The 15,897-nt window shown below is 44.6% G+C and overlaps 1 protein-coding gene across 3 annotated transcripts in view; it reads right to left on the bottom strand.

Moving 5' to 3' along the window:
• Nucleotides 1-15,352, bottom strand: part of LOC149466233 (oocyte zinc finger protein XlCOF8.4-like) — a 39,119-nt gene extending 23,767 nt beyond the window's left edge. Inside the window, exons 1-7 of one of the 3 annotated variants that reach the window (XM_089672671.1) lie at nucleotides 15,003-15,352; nucleotides 14,558-14,699; nucleotides 13,837-14,028; nucleotides 13,627-13,750; nucleotides 13,420-13,517; nucleotides 13,189-13,324; nucleotides 3,061-10,433 (exon numbers count right to left, since the gene is read on the bottom strand). In XM_089672671.1, the coding sequence (XP_089528797.1) occupies nucleotides 9,730-10,433; nucleotides 13,189-13,324; nucleotides 13,420-13,517; nucleotides 13,627-13,750; nucleotides 13,837-14,028; nucleotides 14,558-14,689 (1,386 nt within the window). In that variant the 5' untranslated portion in view covers nucleotides 14,690-14,699; nucleotides 15,003-15,352 and the 3' untranslated portion in view covers nucleotides 3,061-9,729. Of the gene's footprint in view, nucleotides 1-3,060; nucleotides 10,434-13,188; nucleotides 13,325-13,419; nucleotides 13,518-13,626; nucleotides 13,751-13,836; nucleotides 14,029-14,557; nucleotides 14,720-15,002 lie in introns of those variants that run through there. The other 2 variants (XM_089672670.1, XM_089672672.1) reach the window with 2 other exon arrangements.
• Nucleotides 15,353-15,897: the final 545 nt, after the last annotated feature.

The raw sequence follows: 15,897 nt of genomic DNA, 5'->3' as shown, positions 1-15,897 counted from the left end.
AGTTCCCCCTTTACATCTGAATCCGCAGAGTTCCCCTTTACATCTGAATCCGCAGAGTTCCTCTTTACATCTGAATCCGCAGAGTTCCCCTTTATATCTGAATCTGCAGCGTTCCCCCTTTACATCTGAATCTGCAGAGTTCCTCTTTACATTTGAATCCACAGAGTTTGCTTTAGATCTGAATCCGCAGAGTTCCCCATTACATCTAAATCTGCAAAGTTCCCCATTACATCTGAATGTGCAGATTTCCCCTTTACATCTGAGTGTGCAGAGTTCCCCTTTACATCTGAATCCACTTCCCTTTCGCTGTAAGGGGGGACTCTGATGTAGAGGAAAACTCTGATTTCAACAGGAACACTAAAAACTCTGATGTAAGAAGGGAATTCTGGTGTAAAGGGAAATACTGCAGACTGTGGTGTAAAGGGAAACTCTGATATAAGGGGGTCTCTTGTAATCAGAGCCCCCTCTTACATGAGCATTCCCCTTTAATCAGGGTACCCATAGCCCCTCTTACATCAGAGTCTGCAGACTTCCCCGTTTACATCTGAATGTGCAGACTTCTTCCCCTTTTACATCTGAGTGTGCAAAGTTCCCCTTTACATTTGAATCCGCAGCATTCCCCTTTACATCTGAATCCGCAGAGTTCCCACTTTACATCTGAATTCGCAGAGTTACCCCTTTAAATCTGAATCCGCAGAGTTACCCCTTTAAATCTGAATCCGCAGAGTTACCCCTTTAAATCTGAATCCGCAGAGTTCCCCTTTAGATTTGAATCCGCAGAGTTCCCCTTTGTATCTAAATCCACTTCCCTTACACTGTAATGGGGTACTCTGATGTAAGGGAAAACTCTGGGGACTCTGATTTCAGGAGGAACACTGAGAACTCTGATGTAAGGAGGGGATTCTGATGTAAAGGGAAACACTGAAGACAGTGGTATAAGGGGGAACTCTGATATAAGGGGTTCTCTTAAAACCAGAGCTCCCTCTTACATCATAGTTCCCAGCAGTCCCTTTTAATCAGGATACCCAGAGCCCCCCTTACATCAGTGTCTGAAGACTTCCCCCTTAACATCTGAATCCACGGACAACACCCCGTACATCTGAGTCTGCAGATTTTCCACTTTGTGAACTCTGATGTAAAGGGGTACTCTGATGTAAGGGGTGCTCTGGGAACCCTGATTTAAGGGGGGTGGGGCTCTGATGTAAGGGGGAATGCTGTGGATTCTGGTGTAAAGGGGAACTCTAATGTAAGGGGGTGTCTGCTCATCAAATCTACCTTTACACCAGAGTCTGCAGAGCAACCCTTACATTACTAAGGCAGAAGAGAGAAGGGAGGGAGGGGGGAGACTTTAGTCTCAGACGGGATGAATAATGAGCTCACTCACCCCAGGCAGTCCGGACTTCGGCCTGGTTTGTGCTCCTAGTAATATCTCCTCTGCTGATTATCCCAACCACTCGCCGGACTCTTTGGGATTGGGCCATCATTTGAACTTCGTTCATTGAAATTTCATTTCGATTCGGTATTTAAATCATTTTGTAAATTCGTTTAATTCATTTTCGGAATTCGTTAAGTTTTGTTTTTTTCTAATGCGATTCAAATTTTCCACATTCGTTGAGTTGAATTCAATTTGACCAAATTTGGAAAATTCTCATCGAATCCGTAACGTATCAAATCAGCATTCAAATTTATTCCAATCGAAATTCCAATTTTGGAATATGGGTATATTCTTTCTATTCTTTTCTATTCCTTTATTTTCTATTCTCTTCTGTTCTTTTTACTTTATTATTTTCTATTCTATTATTTTATTATCTATTCCTTTCTGTTCTATTCTGTATTATTCTCTTCTATTCTTTTTGAAATTTGAATTTTGGAAGGCAGCTATATTCTATTCTACAAGAAAAAAGAACCACAGCGCCCAGGACCACCTTCCCAATACACTCTTTACGTGAAATGCCGCTGTACACAGGTATAAAACCAAAAAATTACTTCAACTCAAAAAACAGCGCAAAACACAAAAACAATCTGTATATGTGAAATACCTTATCCTATAAATAATATTAATACAAATATTACAATTTTATATAAGTGTCAAAAAAAACAAAAAAATCTAATGACACATACAAAAACAAAAAATCAGTGACACATACAAAAAAAACGTCCAGTGACCAAAAAAACTTATATTTTCATGAAATTCTTCAGTGCCAATAGTAATCCTTCCACCATCCACCAGTGCAAAACCAACATGAACCGCACTCACCAGATATTTGGTGAGTTTAACGCCTTTCAGGATTATTTAGGGCTCCTTGACCCCCTTTATAACCTCCAAATATTGCCACCTCTAAGATATAGAAAACTCCTCCGATTACTCCCCTCGCCGACCGTGATACCGTTATAACTTTCAATCTTAGTTATCTTTAAACCAGACCACTCACATTTTAAAAGGTAATAACCAACATTTATTTGTATATAAAAACAAATTTTCCACAGATCCTGTAGTAAGACCTCACAGCCAGGTGCACAGCAGGATAACAGACCTCAGAAACAGCCTCCTCCACTAAGCAAGATGGCCCCTTGGAACGCACCGCTCTTGAGAACGCCCTGTGGGTGGGGCAAAACGCGTTGACGTACTTCCGGCTGGCCGTCCCAGCGTCCTGCATCATTTCCAGTGAGTGGAACGCATGCCGAGCGGTGCGTTCCAAGGGGCCATCTTGCTTAGTGGAGTAGTCAAATTATCTAGTGAGGTTCGAGACACATTGCAAGTGAAGAAAAAGTAAATTATGGATAATTCTTTGCCTAATTTTTTTGAAGCTGGTGACACAGTAACTTTAAATTCGAAAGCTCAGTCTACCTCGAATTTTAATCCTGGCCCTACAAAAGCCATTAATCTGCATACCCCCTTGGGCCATACATGTCCTCTCCATGGCCAGAGGAAAAAAACCTGGAGTCGTCAAACTCTACCGACTTTCCCCTCCTCCATATCTTTAGCCACAGTGAACCTGGAACAATGATGGTGTCACTACAAGGTGACCAGGCTGGAGGAAATTCATGGCAGCCAGAAGACATAGTTGCAAAAGCTTTATTCGAACCAAAAAGGTCTGAGAATGGTTGGGGCTTAGCATCAGAGGAGTGGTTTCCAAGATGATAATAAGCTACTGGACATTCTCACCTGTCATGTGACCCTAACCCATGACAATCTTGGACATGGTAGGTGGAGGATCAGAGAATGGAAAAACTATTGTGAAATGTAGTAAATGGGAAAACATGCACGTTTTATTTATTGCCAGCAACATTAAGAACAAAATTCTTCGTACATTTCCACAGGAGTCTGTTTTAGTTTCATTAAAGTGTTACTAAACCCAGGACCCTGCATTCACTATATCCGATCTCTCCGGACCCCACATTCACTATATCCGCTCTCCCCGGACCCCGCATTCACTATGTCCGATCTCCCCGGACCCCGCATTCACTATATCCGGTCTCCACGGACTCTGCATTCACTATATCCGCTCTCCCCGGACCCTGCATTCACTATATCTGCTCTCCCCGGATCCTGCATTCACTATATCTGCTCTCCCCAGACCCTGCATTCACTATATCTGCTCTCCCCGGATCCTGCATTCACTATATCCGGTCTCCCCAGACCCCGCATTCACTATATCCGCTCTCCACGGACCCCGCATTCACTATATCCGCTCTCCACGGACCCCGCATTCACTATATCCGGTCTCCCCGGACTCCGCATTCACTATATCCGCTCTCCCCGGACCCCGCATTCACTATATCCGCTCTCCCCGGACCCCGCATTCACTATATCCGCTCTCCCCGAACCTAGCATTCACTATATCCGCTCTCCCCGGACCCCGTATTCACTATATCCGGTCTCCCCGGACCCCGCATTCACTATATCCGCTCTCCCCGGACCCTGCATTCACTATATCCGCTCTCCCCGGACCCTGCATTCACTATATCCGCTCTCCCCGAACCTAGCATTCACTATATCCGCTCTCCCCGGACCCCGCATTCACTATATCCGGTCTCCCCGGACACCGAATTCACTATATCCGCTCTCCCCGCACCCCGCATTCACTATATCCGCTCTCCCCGGACCCTGCATTCACTATATCCGGTCTCCCCGGACGCCGCATTCACTATATCTGCTCTCCCACAGTACACAGAACATGGAAATGCAATTATTTTAGTAAATATAAACTGCTAAATACCTTTTCTCATAATCAGTATATAACAGTTATGTGACTTCTATCAGTGTCTGGCCAAGCACTGGTTAATCTTGTAGGCAGAGTTTTTATTCTGCTATGATTGTCCTGTGAGGCTGCATGACCCCCGACCCTCTGTCCGGGCAGTGCTGATTTGCCCTGTGCTGATCACATGCCTCTTCTCAAAGAAAAACAAAAAAAACTTGCTATCAATACACACCAAACTGAGTATGTGCAGAGTGACTCCTAGAGCTCTGTGCTATCAGCAGATGGATTGGGGACAGTAGAAGAAGGGGAGGATCAGAGAAGACAGGATCAAACAGCTTTTTTACACAATGCAGAGGTTTAACCCCTTGGGTTCTACAGTGAGTATAACAAGCATGCGTTGCTGCATATACAGACTGATTTTATTGTTGTGGGTTTAGTAACACTTTAAACATTAAAAGGACAGGAAAACATTTTAATTCCAGTGTTGAAGCACCAGACCAACCCAAATGGTTTTTTCAACTACCAGGCCAACCAGCACAGTAGTATCTCCAGTCTTCCCACATGGCCATGGCCTGTCAAACGGCTTTTATTATTTCTTTATTATAATATATAGAGAATTCACCACTGGGAGCATGACACCATCTCTTGGCTTTGTGACGGCTCTGGCGTTTGGACAACATTGGGAATTTTCATGGGAAAGTATGTGGTGCTCGGAGAATTCTAAAAAGCCAGCACATTATTTTTATGGTCAGTAAAGACAAATTTCATATGTCCACTCGGGGTGGGGTTGGCCTTGAAGGTGTCAGGGTCTTCTGGTTATGATGCCTTATAGATGAAACCTTACAAGCTGAACTTCAGGCAGTTAAAGAGGATCTGCACCCTAGAAAGAAAAAGAAAATAAAAGTCAGCAGCTACAAATCCTGTAGCTGCTGACTTTTAATAAAAGGACCTGTCCAGGGATCTAGTGCCGTGCTCACCTGGGCCGGTTCTTCATGTCCCCAGTGCTGGTACTGTGGGAAGCTGGGTGTCATTCCTTGTGGCTTTCTGTTCCAATCGCCTAGGCCAGTTGTCTGCGAACTGTGACCGAAGGGCCAGATGCAGCCCTTTGCTTGCCTTTATCTGGCCCTTGGGGCACTATTCCTCCCACTGCAACAAGACAGTATTCTGTCAACGGACACCATTTCTTCCACTGACACCAACAATAGGGCACTATTTCTCCCAATTACACAATGATGGAGCAACATTTCTCCTAATGATACAATGATGGGGCACTATTCCTCCTAATGATACAACGATGGGGCACTATTCCTCCCAATTATAGTAACGATGGGACACTATTCCTCCTACTGATACAAGGATAGGGCACTATTCCTCCTAATTATACCAATGATGGAGCACTATTCATCTCAATTATATCAACAATGGGGCACTATTTCTCCCAATAATACAATGATGGGGCACTATTCCTCCCAATGATACAATGATGAGGCACTTTTCCTCCTAATTATACCAATGGTGGGGCACTATTCATCCCAATTATACCAACAATGGAGCACTATTACTCCCAATGATACAACGATGGGGCACTATTCCTCCCACTAGTACAATGATGGGGCACTATTCCTCCCACTAGTACAATGATGGGGCACTATTCCTCCCACTGCAACAAGACAGTATTCTGTCAACTGGCATTAACAATGGGACACCATTTCTTCCACTGACACCAACAATAGGGCACTATTTCTCCCAATTACACAATGATGGAGCAACATTTCTCCTAATGATACAATGATGGGGCACTATTCCTCCTAATGATACAACAATGGGGCACTATTCCTCCTAATGATACAACGATGGGGCACTATTCCTCCCAATTATAGTAACGATGGGACACTATTCCTCCTACTGATACAAGGATAGGGCACTATTCCTCCTAATTATACCAATGATGGAGCACTATTCATCTCAATTATATCAACAATGGGGCACTATTTCTCCCAATAATACAATGATGGGGCACTATTCCTCCCAATGATACAATGATGAGGCACTTTTCCTCCTAATTATACCAATGGTGGGGCACTATTCATCCCAATTATACCAACAATGGAGCACTATTACTTCCAATGATACAACGATGGGGCACTATTCCTCCCACTAGTACAATGATGGAGCACTATTCCTCCCAATGTTACGATGGGGCACTATTCCTCCCACTAGTACAATGATGGGGCACTATTCCTCCCACTAGTACAATGATGGGGCACTATTCCTCCCACTAGTACAATGATGGGGCACTATTCCTCCCAATGATACAACGATAGGACACTATTCCTCCCAATGTTACAATGATGAGGCACTATTCCTCCTAATTATACCAATGGTGGGGCACTATTCATGCCAATGATACAATGATGGGGCACTATTCCTCCCACTAGTACAATGATGGGGCACTATTCCTCCCACTAGTACAATGATGGGGCACTATCAAAACTTAAGTGCCTGCTCCCCCCCAAAAAAATTCATGTATTTATACAAAACGCAGACTATGCATTCTTAAACACATCCTTAAAAAAAATGAATGAATCTGTCTTTATATTAGCTTCTTAAGATCCTCCACACTGACCATGAATCAAAAGACATATATGAGCCACCCAGGGCTACAGCCAATGTTATCATCCTATGACCAGAAGCTTAAAGCAGAACTTCACCCAAAAGGGGAAATTCCACTTGTTTGCATCCTCCTCCATCCAGGTTTTGACAGGTACCCGCTCCCACTTCCGGTCAAATGCACTGCAGAGATCTGAGCTCGAAGTTCACCTCCCCTCCCCCTTCCCACTCAGCCTTCGGAGATACTTCACAGGTCCCAGAAGACTGTGGGAACATTCACAAAGCGCAGCGTGCTTCGTGCATGCGCAGTAGGAAACCGGCTGTGAAGGATTCACTGATGGCTTCCCTTACTGAAAGTGTTACTAAATCCATGACCCTGCACTCACTATATCCGCTCTCCCCAGACCCTGCATTCACTATATCCGCTCTCCCCGGACCCTGCATTCACTATATCCTCTCTCCCCGGACCCCGCATTCACTATATCCACTCTCCCCGGACCCCGTATTCACTATATCCTCTCTCCCCAGACCCTGCATTCACTATATCCGGTCTCCCCAGACCCTGCATTCACTATATCCGCTCTCCCCGGACCCTGCATTCACTATATCCTCTCTCCCCGGACCCCGCATTCACTATATCCACTCTCCCCGGACCCCGTATTCACTATATCCTCTCTCCCCGGACCCCGCATTCACTATATCCACTCTCCCCGGACCCCGTATTCACTATATCCTCTCTCCCCAGACCCTGCATTCACTATATCCGGTCTCCCCGGACCCTGCATTCACTATATCCGGTCTCCCCGGACCCTGCATTCACTATATCCGGTCTCCCCGGACCCTGCATTCACTATATCCGGTCTCCCCGGACCCTGCATTCACTATATCCGGTCTCCCCAGACCCTGCATTCACTATATCCGGTCTCCCCGGACCCTGCATTCACTATATCCGGTCTCCCCGGACCCTGCATTCACTATATCCGCTCTCCTCGGACCCTGCATTCACTATATCCTTTTTCCCCAGACCCGGCATTCACTATATCCGCTCTCCCCGGACCCCGCATTGACTATATCTGATCTCTCCGAACCCCGCATTCTCTATATCCGCTCTGCCCGGACCCCGCATTCACTATATCCGCTCTCTCCGGACCTTGCATTCACTATATCCGCTCTTCCCGGACCCTGCATTCGCTATATCCAGTCTCCCCGGACCATGCAGTCACTATATCCGCTCTCCCCGGACCCCGCATTCACTATATACGTTCTCCCCGGACCCCGCATTCACTATATCCGGTCTCCCCGGACCCCGCATTCACTATATCCACTGTCCCCGGACCCTGCATTCACTATATCCGTTCTCCACGGACCCTGCATTCACTATATCCGGTCTCCCCGGACCCTGCATTCACTATATCCGCTCTCCCTGGACCCTGCATTCACTATATCCGCTCTCCCCGGACCCCGCATTCACTATATCTTCTCTCCCCGGACCCTGCATTCACTATATCTGGTCTCCCACAGTACACACAACATGGAAATGCAATTATTTTACTAAATATAAACTGATAAATACCTTTTCTCCTCAGAAGTATATAGCAATCTTGTGACTTCTATCAGTGTCCAGCAGAGCACTGGTTAATCTTGTACAAGGAGTTTTAATTCTCCTCTGACTGTCTTATGAGGCTGCATAACTCCTGACCCTCCCAAAGAAAAAGAAAAAACTCTCTAGCAATACACCCTAAACTGAGCATGTGTAGAGTGACTCCTAGAGCTCTGTACAATCAGCAGATGGATTGGGGACAGTAGAAGAAAGGGAAGGATCAGAGAAGACAGGATCAAACAGCCTTTTTACACAATGTGGAGTATTAACCACTTAGGTTCCACACTGAGTATAACAAGCATGCTTTTTTTATCTACCAACTGAATTTTACTGTTGTGGGTTTAGTAACACTTTAAAGGGGAAGTTCCGCTTTAAGCCTCTGTCCCCCACTCCCCGTGAAGGATTGGCACCATTGGGGAGCGGGTACCCGAATTTGACAGGTACCCGCTCCCACTTCCACTGAGATCACCTAGGCGATCAGAAGCAGAAGTCGTCCTCCCCCCCTCCCTCCCCATAGACATCTGGGACACGTGACAGGTCCCAGAAGACTACGGAGCCATTCACAAAGTGCAGAGCTACTCACGCATGCGCAGTGGGCACCCAGCTGTGAAGCCGCCAGCTGTCACAGCCGGGTGCCCATACTGAAGATGCCGGCGCCAGGGAGAGAAGACGGCCGGCAAGACCAGCAGTGGTGAGGACACCGCTGGACCGAGGGACAGGTAAGTGGCTGTATTTTAAAAGTCATTTATCTTTGGTGAAGACACCATTGGATCCCTGGACAGGTAAGTGTCCTTATATTAAAAGTCAGCAAAGTATTTGTAGCTGCTGACTTTTGATTTTTTTGGAGGGAGCCTGGAGCTCCATTTTAATAACAGGATGAAATCATATAGGAAGCCTGTATTGAAGCTAGTTTGTATCTAAGGAAGTGTGCTGGAGCCCAATCCAAGTTGGTCTTCAAATAGCCAGCTGCTGGCCACCAGAGACATCAATCAAAACCAAGCTTTCTGAAGCTTTACTAAAAAAGAAAGGTACTATATGACCATTTGCGATATAAGCAGCACTTTGAGACCTTTCGTTGTGGTTTCCCTTGATGCTCCTAAAGTCACAACAAAGCTGTAGAGTTTCTACAATGTTACCATTTTCCATTCTAAATATGAAACGATCTTCGGCTCTTCTGACTTCAGTGATCTTGACCAGAAGTTGAGTTTAGAAACATAACATGTTGTCAGGGTCACTCATCTGAAGTAGAGCACAGGTTGACTGCTCTTGCCAAATGCCAACGCGGCTCCCATCTTGGGTGTGGTCTTTAATGCCCTATCAGAAATGATTTTGGTGAAAAACACCACCACCACCATTTGGACAAGAAATAGGCTTTTCACTAGTGTGTTTTATCTGGTGGTAGAGAAGGGAGGGCTTCCACGTAAAGCATTTCCCACACTCAGAGCAGGAATAAGGCTTCTCCCCCGTGTGAATCCTTTGATGCCTCACCAGGTTGGACCTCTTAGCAAAGGATTTCCCGCAGTCCGAACAAGCATAAGGCTTTTCTCCTGTGTGAATTTTCAGATGGGTGACCAGATAGGACTTGTCGTTAAAACGCTTCCCACACACGGGGCACGAATGTGGCTTTTCCCCCGTGTGTATTCTCTGGTGAGTCACAAGGTGGGACGTCTGTGTGAAACATTTGCCGCATTCAGTACACTCAAACTTCTTCAAACCCGTTTGGGTTCTCCGATGTAAATGAACCTTTTCCCTCTGAGGTAAATATTGGTTAAATTCGGAAATTGGGAACATTTCGCCCACTCTGCGAGCTGTATGGTGGGTGACGGGGGGTGGTTGATCGAAAAAGTACCTCCCATGTGTAGGAGGACATGATGATAGATCATTGCCGTGATATGCTGGATGAAGGATTGGGTTAAAGGGTTTCTCCAGTGGATAGTCCTCTGAGAGGTCATCATCATCTATTTCACTGTCCAGGCATATGATGGGGTGGTTCTCCAGGCCATTCCCATTACAATGTCCATCTTAAAAAGGAGAGAATATTTTATTTTCAGTGAGCACATATTATCAGTTTTTATGTCATTTGTTTTGACTTACAATTTTTTTACCTAAATTCTTGTTTTTACGCTTTCTTTCCTCCCCTTAACCACTTCCAGTCCAGACACTTTCACCCTCTTCCAGTCCAGGCCAATTTTCAGCTTTCAGCACTATCACACTTTGAATGACAATTGCACCGTCATGCAACACTGTACCCATATGAATTTTTTAGCATTTTTTGAGACAGATAAAGCTTTATTTTGGTGGTATTTATTCACCACTGGGATTTTTATTTTTTTGCTATTTAAATGAAAAAGTCCCAAAATTTTGAAAAAAAGTGTTTACCTTATAAAATTTTGCAAATAAATAATATTTCATCATAAATATTGGCCAAAATGTATTCCGATATCTTTTTAGTAAAAAAAAATATAACCCAAATTAGTTAATAACCAAAAATTATAATTTTTAAACATTTTTTTTTTACATTTTTATATTATTATGTTTTTTTGTTTTTTTTTTACATACTGTCACCCTAGCAGTACAGTATCACCATGGGGACACTGTACTACTTGTGGGGGGTGAAGATTTTTTTTTTTTTTTACACAGATTGCTTTTACACCCGTAAAGGCTGTAAAAGCAATCATTTCGCCTTCTCTCTGGCTGCATTCTTGCAGCCATTGAAAACTACTGTGTGAGCTGTGACTGGTCACAGCTTGTCACATGGTACAAGGCTGTTGTGTGTAGCCTTGTACCATGTGACCTCTGTGATCATTCCCAGATTTCACACGTAGTAAGCAATGATGTCAGAAGTGACATCTTTCTTACTACTCTGCATGTGATTACTGATTGGCAATGTCACGTCTCTATGCGAGGTCCCGTACGATGATTGGTGTTCCACTGTGTGCTCCCAGGGAGCGTGCACAAGCAGGGGGCGGAGAGGCCGTTTATATACAACGGCCGGACAGGGGGTGGTTAAATCCTTCCTTCCCAGAAAGAAAATCCTCTCCCCCTTTTTCATTTATGTACATGTTTTGTTTGCACATTTTGGAGAGCCTCCCACCCCTCCATCCTTCATTTTTGCATCAGGAAAACTATGTGTTGTGCTCTCGTTGCCTCATGGGCTTTGAACCTCACATCTCTCAAGAGGTATTGGCTTCCATTCATGGAAGGAGGAGGAGGGTGGGCCTGACAGAGCCTCATCATGGGGTGGCTGCCTGAACGTGGAAGAGACCGCCTCCTACCGATGACATCATGGAAGAAGATGGCAGCATGGGACTCAAGTGGTGGGAGCAGAGAAGCAGATCACAGCAGGACAACGCTAGATCTACTTATCAGGTAAGCATTTGGTTTCAGGAACACCAAACAATGTCTTTATGGAGCTGGCCCTGCACAAAAGGGCACAAACATGCTGGAGTGGAAAAGGGTCTTCCCCAATCTGTTACAACAAGATTCTCTAAATTGCCTTTGTATGCTGTAGCATTGACAGTACCCTTCACTGGAAACTCCAGACTCATTCATTTGGAGGGGATCCACATATGTTTGGCCATATAACATTAAAAAAAAAAAAAATTGAAAAAAGGTTCACTTTAACCACTTCAAGTCCGGACACTTTCACCCCTTTCCTGTCCATACCAATTTTCAGCTTTCAAAGCTATCACACTTTGAATGACAATTGCGCGGTCATGCAACACTGTACCCATATGAATTTTTTAGCATTTTTTTGAGACAGATAAAACTTTATTTTGGTGGTATTTATTCACCACTGGGATTTTAATTTTTTGCTATATAAATTAAGAAGTCCAAACATTGTGAAAAAAATTGTTTTTCTTATAACATTTTGCAAATAAATAATCTTTCTTCATAAATCTTGGCCAAAATGTATTCAGCTATCTTTTTAATAAAAAAAATCAAAATTAATTTATAACCAAAAATTATATTTATTAAATATTTTTTTATATTATTATTTATGGGTTTTTTTTAAACATACTGTCACCCGAGCAGTACAGTGTCACCATAGTGACACTGTACTACTTGTGGGGGGTGATGAAGATTTTTCTTTCTTTTTTTACACTGATTGCTTTTACACCCATAAAGGCTGTAAGTGGAATCATTTCTCCTTCTCTCTGGCTGCATTCTTGCAGCCATTGAGAAATACTGTGTGAGCTGTGATTGGTCACAGCTTGCCACATGGTACAAGGCTGTTGTGAATGGCCCTGTACCGTGTGATCTCTGTGATCATTCACAGAATTCACTAGTAGTAAGCAATGATGTAAGGTAGTGACATCTTGCTTACTACTATACATGTGATCACTGATTGGCCAATCAGTGATCACATGATCGGGACCTCACACAAAGGTCCTGTACAGCGATTGGTGTTCCGCTGTGTCCGGAGGGCACTGGATCGCGGTGCCATGCGCTCCCAGGGAGTGAGCACAGGCATGGAGCGGGGAGGACATTTATAAATGGCAACCCGCCCTTGCACAGCTCCCGTCCGGCCATTTATGGGCCGGACGGGAAGTGGTTAATGGGGCCTCACCAGTAACACATACTCATCTTTACTTCATTCCTCCATCTGCTTTGTTTGTCTGCTGTTTTTCTGCTGGAACCAAAGAACTCTTAGTGCCAAGAGGTCTCCCCGCTCCTTGGGACATCGCTGGGTGCCTGAGCAGCTGAATGCCAAAAGCATAAGAAGATCCCGAGTAGCAGAGACTGTTTTCCTGTAAGCTTTACTGACTTTCTTACCTTTGGTCACCTCTGCAGGAAGTTCCTCTTCCCTAAAAGACTCATCATCCCTCCTGTAACATTCATTGTATATATCTTCAACTTTGATGACAATTACATCATCATTCTCGTCGTCGTCATCATCATCCTCATCATCCTAGAAGAAATATTATGGGTTCACAAAATGACTACAGGGGCTCTGCAAGTCATACAGTATACAATCACTTTATAAATAATCCCCAAGTGACTTACATAATAATCGGGGGGATTGCTGTAATCTTCATGTGTGGAGTTCCGGGAATACATAGGATGGGGACATCTCTCTGGTGGGTTCCCATTACTGGATCCATCTGTGGAAAACACACACACTGACTGAATGCATTGTTTCTATGTCTTTATATCAGAGGATGTGTGAATCTAGGTGGATCCTCAATACAAGAAATGAAAGTCTCCTCTTACCCGGTGATGTGAGGGGCGGCTGGTTTTCCATCATGACGTCCTTGTAGAGATCCTTGTGTTCTTCTATATACTCCCACTCCTCCATGGAGAAATAGACAGTGACATCCTGACACCTTATAGGAACCTGACACACACAATAATACAGTCACCATCCAGACACATCCCTTGTCTGTTACTGGAGAATGTCCCAGAATTCCCGGCACCGCTCACCTCTCCCGTCAGCAGCTCAATGATCTTCTGGGTGACTTCTAGGATCTTTTTGTTGTCTCTCTCTGGGGTCAGGGAGGGAGGTGGAGGCTCCATGATAAGGTTTGGGTGTTTTTGCCATCCCTCTAAATTATGGAGATGGCTGCTATTGAGTAGAGCTACTTGTTCACCAGATTTCTTCAAAGGTCCAAAATTCTAAAAAAGGAAATAACTACATAAATTCCCTCCTCACCTCTCCAGTCAGGTCTGTGTTTTATTAATAGAGATAGGAGTGATGTCATGTGACCTCCCAGAATCCTCCTCACCTCTCCGGTCAGGTCTGTGTTTTATTAATAGAAATAAGAGTGATGTCATGTGACCTCCCGGAAACCTCCCTGTCAGGTTTTTACTGCTGTCTGTGCCCACATTAGGGAGATCCCCCCTATCTATTTGTCCTGTTTACCATTATTATTGAAAATGAAAGTAAAAGAAAATCCCAAATTTGGGTTGTCCCCAGAAAGGTAATAGAGGGGAAATCTTCCACTGGAGAAACTAGTTAGAGATAAGAGTGATGTCATGTGACCTCCCAGAATCCTCCTTACCTCTCTAGTCAGGTCTGTGTTTTATTAATAGAGATAAAAGGGATGTCATGTGATCTCCCAGAATCCTCCTCACCTCTCCGGTCAGGTCTGCGTTTTAATAATAGAGATAGGAGTGATGTCATGTGACGTCCCAGAATCCTCACCTCTCCGGTCAGCAGGTAGATGATCTCCAGGGTGAGGTTTAATATCCTCTCAGTCATGTGACTCTGCTCCTTCTCCATCTTCAGTGATGAGACGTTTAATGGACTCTGCTCCTCCTGGGTGGGGCCAACCATGGTGACATCTCTGCAATTGGAAGGATACATTTCATAAAAACTCAGGAAAAGGCCAATGACGCATCACATGACCTTTCAAAATGAATAAACAGGATGCCTCCAAGCTGCCTCATCCTGCCCCACATTGAAGCCTTGCCCCTGCTGTGCTCCTGGGCTCATAACAACATCAATTGTATGTACTGAGAATAATAAATGCAGTTCCAGTCTCCATAACATGATATAACAAGCCAGAATAACACCCATAACAGTGATATGAATACACCCAGAAGCCCCTGTAGTGATAATACTGAACAGAATATGGTAACTGTCATACATTGTTAGCTGTAACCAGCCGCCTGTCTGCCCTCTATTATCATGATTCTCCCCCCAGCACCGGAAGCTCCCCTCTCACTTCCGCGCTGTGGCTCCAGCACTTCCGCAGTTTGCGTTCCACGGCCGGCCAGCGTCTTCATGGTTGCCATAGCGATTCAGTACCACCTTCCACAGGAAAGAATTTACCCTCTACAGTTGGCTGTACTGTCTTTCTGGGCTTACATGCCCTAGAACGTGTCCTGTGACTAACGTGTCCTCACGTTAGAGCAGAGGCGACCATTTTATTGTAGTCTAGCCTTTCATTTGTACTTTTCCTTCTCAAAATTGTGCTGTGGTGTGTAAATAGGATGTCTTAACTGAGGGTCACTGAGTCATAATAAATAATTAGAGCAAGTAACTACGTTTTGGTTTGAACGCGGCGGCCATTTTGTTGTAGTCCACATAATCCACTCTCTCATTTATACTTTTCCTTCTCAAAACTGTGTTGTGGTGTGTAAATAAGATGTGTAACTGATGTCACTAAGTCATAATAAATAATTAGAGCAAGGAACTTCGTTTTGGTTTGAACGTGGCGGCCATTTTGTTGTAGACCTGTGGAGAGGACAGGAAGTGGCTGCAAGAGTGTTCTGGTGGAGGAGACAGTTTGGAGAGTGTGGCCTGTGAGCAGTGGGGAATATTGTCTTCTTGTTTTGGTAGAGGGAATTTGTTCTAGCACTTTCAGTGGGAAGGGAGGAATCATGTGATCAGAGAGAAGAGTGCTGCACACACTTCCCCTAGGTTCACACCTAAGTGATTTCCAGAAACACACAGCAGTCCATTTAACATAATTTCCTAGGGGACAGGTTCACATCTCCGTGTTTTCACCCGGTGCGTTTTTTGGAAAGGGTCAGGGACTT

The sequence above is a fragment of the Staurois parvus genome, unplaced genomic scaffold, assembly GCF_062004578.1.
Source record: "Staurois parvus isolate SC_StPar_1 unplaced genomic scaffold, SC_StPar_1.0 ptg000132l, whole genome shotgun sequence".
NCBI classification, from domain to species: Eukaryota; Metazoa; Chordata; class Amphibia; order Anura; family Ranidae; genus Staurois; species Staurois parvus.
The sequence above is the reverse complement of the archived record's forward strand: the minus strand, read 5'-3'. Positions and strand labels throughout refer to the sequence as shown.